The sequence below is a fragment of the Bombina bombina genome, chromosome 9 (assembly GCF_027579735.1).
Source record: "Bombina bombina isolate aBomBom1 chromosome 9, aBomBom1.pri, whole genome shotgun sequence".
Taxonomy (NCBI): domain Eukaryota; kingdom Metazoa; phylum Chordata; class Amphibia; order Anura; family Bombinatoridae; genus Bombina; species Bombina bombina.
This window is the reverse complement of record NC_069507.1, coordinates 63,583,426-63,591,440: the sequence shown is the minus strand read 5'-3', so window position 1 is coordinate 63,591,440 and position 8,015 is coordinate 63,583,426. Positions and strand designations below refer to the sequence as shown.

Below are 8,015 nucleotides of genomic sequence, written 5' to 3'. Positions count from 1 at the left end.
AATTTGCAGGGAGCGGTATTGCACCAGCAGTGCACAAGAATTGCTGGTGCAATGTTAAATGCCGACAGCATATGCTGTCGGCATTTATCGACGTGCGACAGACATGGTTCGCTATAGCAGATCATGACCGTCCGCACAATGATAAATGGACCCCTGTGAGTGGAGTATGTTAAAGTAAAATAACGTGAAGACAGCTGTTCCAAATTAATAAGGTTATAATTGTACAATTAAACATGATTACAACAAAAAATGACAACCGGTCATTTTACATAGTAATACAAGTGTGTGTGGCGTGCAGCATTAGATTGCAGCGATGTCTCTCTTTTATAAGCCATGTTGGGTGTTTCTGAGAATCTTCACATTATGCACCTTGTGGTCTTCTTCTTATCTTGTCCATACAAACTTTGGGTGTTACTGTAGCTGAAAATACTTACTTTGCATATACAGCAGTTTCTGTACTAGCTGAATTGACAAAAAGAAATGTAACTGTTTAAAAATATCACTTGTCAGTCCCTCATAACACATAAGTGAAATATATATACAGAATTAAAAATATTTTTCCTTAACATTTCTCACCCTTTTGATAATTTTATTATCACAGGTATTTATCTATTACCTTGCGTTTATTATCACATGTATTTATCTATTACCTTGCGTTTATTATCACATGTATTTATCTATTATCTTGTGTTTATTATCACACCATTATTACTTTGTGTCTCTCACTTGACTAACTAACAACCTTCCTACCTGGAAATGACCCCTTAGACAGACTGTATATCACTGAGTATACAGATAAGCTGCATAGACAGTGGGATGCTAAGCCTCCATTCCAGATCTGCCTACATAGTTATCATTTCCTCTAAGCATTCACACATCTTTATTGGTAACACGCAAACACAAAATATGCAATCTCTATCTAAACAGATAACAACAGCAGCCAGAACTGCATCCCTTCACAGGCCTAGGTCCAAATCCTGTAGTAGGCCCAAAGCTGATGAGGTGCAATTGTCGGACCCCCTCGCAGAGATGAGATCTTCCACCTGTCTCCTAAAATGACTGGAGGGTCTGCAGGGAAGGCAGGTAGCTGAACTAAGTTATCAGTCGGTCATCTCTGTGACTGTTGTATCATCACCCTAAGCAATCGGTATCCTCCATCTATTTGCTGCAACGAGAAACACAAATCATTAACAATTTCCAAACAATGAGGCACTTTAAAATTACTCCTATCACTACCACTATGGGTTTTAAAAGATTTGTAAGCATATTTTTAAACCAGGTTCCAATCGTTCCCATCCTTCCTTAGCTATAGCTCTAGATCTTTGTTGTAACTCTTTTACTTTATTCATATGTAAAGCTTGTAGTGTCATTAATAATCCCATCCATAATACTAGCATATTTGTTAATTCTATTTGCTAGCTCAATTCCCCAACCTGTCCAGGCAGGAAACTACATCCAGACTTTATCTGCAGATGAGAATAATTCTTACTTATACCTTGTTTAAGGACCATTGGAATAATCTTACCATCTTTCCCAGCCATAGTTGAAACCATCTCATATTGTTATATAACTGAGTTTGACAGGTTCATTCATCATTGTCTGTCTGTTCAAGACAGGCACACCTAGTGGTACACAAAGCTTTTAACGTTGAACAAAAACATAAACTATTACAATCAGCAGTTCCTGTGTCACATGGTACTTTGTTAGGTTCCATATTAAATGTTAAAGTAGCATTTTTACAATCTGTTTCCCCCACATATACCTTGGGCAAACTAAATATGCAACCTTTCATGTTTGCTATGTAATTAACATACATTGGTCCTAGACACATTATAGCTATAGAAACTATACCAGCAAGTTCTAAGTATGTACCTTGATCTGAGATAGCATTATGAACAGAGTTATCAATATCTATTTGAACATAATTTGTCACATTTAAATCTTTCATTGATATTAGTACACCTATTAAAGGGATTCCTTTATGATTGGCAGGAACATGAGAGCATATCCAACAGTCTGTGGCATTCAGTTGCTTGGTGGTTTGTTGGTGTAAAAGCCAGATGGAATTTGTCCGTTTGTCACCCTTCACTGGTGTATAGAGGTATAAAACACAAAGCAAAGGACAAAGAAAAAAACAGGACAGTATATGCATCTTGGCAGTTAGTTAACCCACTTTGTCCCCAGTGGTCTCACCCTTTTGACACAGGTTTTTATCACCGGCCTGGAAGTTCACTTTCTTACAGTGAGAGGCGTGTATCCAGTTTGGTTTCCATTCCACTTTAACTGAGGTGGGTGTTGTCAGTAACACCTGATATGGGCCGTCAAACCGGGGCTCTAAGTGTCTCCTCACGTATCTTCTTATCACCACCCAGTCTCCAGGGTGCAGGTAGTGAGTTCCAGTTATTTGTTCTGGATCTGGTAATGAAGAGAAAACTTTTCCATACAAATTAGTCAGTTGCTCATGTAGCTGAACAACATAATCAGTTAGAGAAGCAAACTGCCCATGTAATTCTTGTGGAAAGAAAAGACCTATTAGTGGTCTACCAAACAAAATTTCAAATGGTGAAAGGCCATGCTTTGCCTTTGGGGTGTGTTTTTACTGCAAAGAGGGCTAAAGGTAAGGCTTGTACCCAAGAAAGTTTTGTCTGCTCACAGATCTTAGCTATTTTATTTCTTAAAACACCATTGGCTCTCTCTACTTTCCCAGACGATTAATCTGCAACCCTGTCATCATTTCTGCAAACACTTGCCCAGTAAAATGAGTCCCTTGATCAGATTCTACTGTTTCAGGTAAACCATATCTGCACACAATTTCAGTTATCATTTTTTTTCCTGTTACACCTGCTGTTGCCTTGGCAACTGGCCAGGCCTTCACCCAAGAGGAAAACATGTCTACACACACCAAAACATACTCATACACACCACATTTGGGCAGCTGAATATAGTCTATTTGCAGGTTTTTACAAGATGTTTCATCTCCACCTTTGTCACTTTACCTGGATTGTATTTAGCACACATCATGCATTTCTTGCACCATTCAGTTACAAATTGTGAGAAACCTGGTGCAAACCAAAATTTATTAACACTTGCAATCATTCCCCCTTTGGAAACATGGGAAGGGAGATGAGTTAAACTGGCTAAAACAAGATATAGCACTGTAGGTGCACATAATCTACCATCCCCATGTTTCCAAACCTCATTTTCCAGTTTGCAACCAGCATTTTTCCACTTGCACTGAATTAGGGAACCTGTTTGGTTTTTGGAGGGTTTTTAAGACCTCCATTGTCAAATTCTCCACAGTTTCAGAGGACTGTAGGAGTATCATGAGAGCTGCCTTCTTGGCTGCTTCATCTACCCTATTATTACCCATAGTGATAGGATCTATTGCTCGCTGATGTGCCTTTAATTTCATAACAGCTATAGCTCTTTTGAAAACGCTGCGGTCTGTTCCAGTGTCCACCAAACACTCCACAAAATGGCATGGCATGTCAGAGAGGGTCAGGCGAACAAAGGCATCACCCCCTCTGCTCTCAGACATGATTGGTAGCACTGGAAGCCCAGTCCATCAAATGTTCTCCCACAGTTATAACATTTACCTTTTCTGGGTTCCCCCTCATTTATCCCTTAAACTATTTCTATTGGGGTTTCCCAGGGGCACATACTGGCATTACCCTTAGTGTTTTCTTGTTCTATACTTCTATGTTCCTTTGTATTGAGCTCGCTAAGCTCATTAGTGTTGGGACTGATTTATATCGCCAATCAGAATGGGCGGAAACCAATTGAGAAACCAATTTATTATGGATTTCTTTATTCAGTCCTGACACCAATGTGGCAGTGAGCATTTTTCCCATACCTTAGTCATCAAGGTTACCTCCCCTTGGGGCATATACATCGTGACATGAGGTGGTATTGGGCACATAAGATACTACCGTCAAAACTCGGCGCACAAATTATTTTCCCCAGCAATACTAAAACCCAACAATTTCCTTTTATTACTTAGAACAATTTTCCATTTCATGTCTATTAGCAAAATATCATTCACTTGATATTCTTTATTAAAGGATCAGCAAGGCACCACTGGGAATTAGCTAAACACATCAGGTAAACCAAAGAAAAGGTCCATCTATGTGCAGCCTACAATCGACAGCTAGCTCCCAGTAATGCATTCCTCCTCCCAAACCTACCTAGAAAAACATTTGGGTTTCACACATTTATATATATACACAGTATATATACACAGTATACACATACATACATACATACATACATACATCTATACATATATACACACATATACAGCGCATACATTCACATAGATATACATATACATACACATACATATATGCATATACATATACAGCACACATGTACACACTGTGACATAAATATTCACACTCTCACACGCATGTATTTACTATCAAATACACTTACAAAGATACTCACTGACAAACTAGCACACAGATTCTACACACTCTACAAAAAAATGCACACAAACCCCAGGACTAGGGCACATAGTCCACAAGGCCTTGGCATGCAGTCACAAATGGCAATAGACATCCAATTGCCAATGCCCACATACAATCAGACCCACAACCAAATATCTAACCTTATAAATGCAAGGGCTACCATTAATAACCAAATAACTTTCAGAGGGGTAAGTACTAGTGGTCTTATCAGTTGTGAAAATACGTCAGGGTAGTAAAAGTGAAATTACCAATAAAGTAACTAGCAAATCAGACTTCTTAAAGATTCACTACTAGAATCTTGTGTATATTGTAATTTATATTAATTCTACTGCAAAGAAGGACCATAATGTACAAAGGGACAATGTATGTCTATTGCAGTGTCACTTATGCAAGTCACAGTAGTGCTGGCCTTTTAAAACTCCAGTTAACCCATATAAATACCAAGCAGAAATGTAAAAGCCCTAAATGCCCTCAAGCATAGCATAGCATACACTCTTATGTCTTTTAATGGAAGACTTGCATATGTGTGTGTGCAAAACATACATAATCTTACATTTAATTCAGTTGAACAAAAAGTTTCTAGCAGCACATAAAGTCTAGGACAAAAAAGGGTTTAAAAAACAACAACAAAATTTGTTCTGCTCTGTGCTGGAGGAAGGGAGGGGGGTTGGAAGCCCCCACCCAGTACAGTAGCTGCAGCACATATACTTTGTCTTCTACAGAAAAAATACATTGGGCTGTTTCTGATAGGATTCTACAGTTATTTTTATAGAGATTTTGCTAGTGGAATAATTCAAAGGTTCCCCCTTTGGAAACCCAACAACCATTCCCTTAGTCAACTTGCACCATTCAGGCAGATGCCAGCTGACCCACATACTATATTCTTTATACATTTCCTCCTGTGGGCTATTGAGGAAATTTTGGACGTCCATTGCTTAAGGATGACCTCATGTCACCCTTTCTAAGAATCGTTTCTCATAACCCAGTTATGATGGAGGGGACTCTTACCCTTCTCTCTCGACTCTTAGCAATACTGTGGCTGTCAGGGAAAGGCCCACACTATAAATCCCACACTATAAATTCCATACTAAAAATCCCTGCTTCTGATCCCTCCAAATTTTCCAACAAACCCAAATAATAAACAGTAGGGAGACAAATCCTAAAAGTACTTGGCCTCTTATATCATCAAAATCAAACCATGCTAGGGGACTTACATCAACAGTTGTATACATCATTAGAGACAAGTCTATTACAGCTCAGGGATGCGCCCTTCAGTATAGGAGCGTGCAAACTCAAACCAGTGTGTCCAAGGTTTTCAGAAACAAAGCCAAGAGGTGATCAGAAGATCAGAATTCGCCCTTGTTCTCTGGGAATAGCACTATGCCCAATAGCAGCAATGGACTGAAGCTGAACTTAATCAACGATGTCCATAGGCCGAGCATAGGGGGTACCCAGAGACTTTGTACTGACAGACCAAGGTTGACTAGTAAGAAATTCTGCAGCTACCCACACTTTAACCTTCTATTGTTCCTCTGCTGTACAGACCATTTTAGTAACAGTTTACGTTTACTTAACAAACACAGAAAATAGAAAACATTTGTCTCTGAGGACAGTAGAATCCTCTTACTTAACACACTACTGCTCCCACTTGCTTTCTCCGCAGAGGGGCGTCTTGGAGCAGTACATTCACACGCCGTAAAGGACCTCTTACACTCACACATTCATAACAAAAGATGTTAAAACATAAAATACAACTGTCTCAGGTTCTTGGGAGTTTGTACTCACGACAGGACAGAGGGTTTAGGAATCAGAGGATAGGAGAGCAATTTGAGAAACAAAGGTTCTCACCTTTTTGGCGCCTGTGGTCTCCTGTCCTCATAGTTCCAGTCCTGGCTCCGTCCATAATCGCTTTCAAACTCCCGGGTTTCGGCACCAAATTGTTAAAGTAAAATAACGTGAAGACAGCTGTTCCAAATTAATAAGGTTATAATTGTACAATTAAACATAATTACAACAAAAAATGACAACCGGTTATTTTACATAGTAATACAAGTGTGTGTGGCGTGCAGCATTAGATTGCAGCAATGTCTCTCTTTTATAGGGCATGTTGGGTGTTTCTGAGAATCTTCACATTATGCACCTCGTGGTCTTCTTCTTATCTTGTCCATACAAACGTTGGGTGTTACTGTAGCTGAAAATACTTACTTTGCATATACAGCAGTTTCTGTACTAGCTGAATTGACAAAAAGAAATGTAACTGTTTAAAAATATCACTTGTCAGTCCCTCATAACACATAAGTAAAATATATATACAGAATTAAAAATATTTTCCCTTAACAAGTATGTGTGTTAGTGTGTGTGTTAAATTGTGAGTGTGTGTGAGAATCTATATGCAAGTTTGTGTTTATGTGCTATTATACATAGCATATACTCTGGAAAAAAAATGGAAGAGTGTTTGGGCTTGGCCAAAACTAAAGGTGGCATCCCTACTCCTGCCCCCTGCTAAATTCACTCTCCCCAGCAAACTTTCCCTTTCCAGCGGGCTCCATTACTGTCTATGGATGACATCTAGCAACTCGCAGGGACAGCCCCTTACCGAATTTTCTGAGGGCATGTTTTTTTTCACATCTGATTGCAAAGTTTTGACAATCAGGCCTGAGCAAGCAATGGATACTTAGATATCACTATCCGTTTTTCCAAAAAAAGGAATTTCCAGCGAGTTTATATTGAAACATCTTTATTTAAACCTTTTTCATTGTGATATATTTTAGCACATTTTAAATTAGTTTATTAAAACTCGTACTTGTTTAATTAAATTAAAGTGTGTTCGTCTGTATACCAGATCCCTACAACAGCGTATTATAAGATAGTGATCTATGTATTAAACTTTAACCCTTTTTGACAAATTTGCCATCACCAGGCTTACAAAGCTCCTACAGAATTGTATGAGGGGAAAAAATGATGTTGCTATGTTTATGTTGACAAGGTAAACATATAATGGGCTCGGGCTATGCTAATCTCTTCCAGTGATTGCGGCGACCCGCCGGAACAGGAGTTAGTAGTTACATTATGGAATCTTCGCTGCTAGCCTGTGTTCCCGTGAGGAGCAGATTAGATACAGCACTTTTGTGTATACTTCATTTATGTCCCCCACACAATACTGACACCTGACAGTGAATACGTTTTTTTCTGATGAGGATTTCGCTCCTTCTCCGCAATGGGTTCGACTTTAGGGGACGGGACGTGGCTCACTGGTTCCCAGGGCACATGGCTAGGGGTAAGAGGATTTGATGTTGGGCTACGATTCCGTTATGTAAATAAAGTAAACTGTTTTGTTAACTTTGAAACTATTATAAATCGTTAAGGAAAAGGATTTAAAAACGAATGCGAGTTTCATCCTGGAAATGTTCCGCACAATAAGAGCCAGGTTGCTGTCAATTAGCATTTTTTCCCACATATGACCAATTAGTAATGGATGGGAGATTGTGTATATTTTCTTTATTGTTTGACTTACCTTGATTTACTTCAGGTTACAACTCCTTGTTTCCT

At 39.0% G+C, this 8,015-nt stretch overlaps 1 protein-coding gene across 2 annotated transcripts in view; it reads left to right on the top strand.

Moving 5' to 3' along the window:
- The first annotated feature begins 7,583 nt into the window (after positions 1 to 7,583).
- The window catches only part of MTG1 (mitochondrial ribosome associated GTPase 1), a 57,176-nt gene continuing 56,744 nt past the window's right edge, over positions 7,584 to 8,015 (top strand). The window contains exon 1 of one of the 2 annotated variants that reach the window (XM_053692172.1): positions 7,584 to 7,743. In XM_053692172.1, the coding sequence (XP_053548147.1) occupies positions 7,659 to 7,743 (85 nt within the window). In that variant the 5' untranslated portion in view covers positions 7,584 to 7,658. The remainder of the gene's footprint in view (positions 7,744 to 8,015) is intronic. The other variant, XM_053692171.1, reaches the window with a different exon arrangement.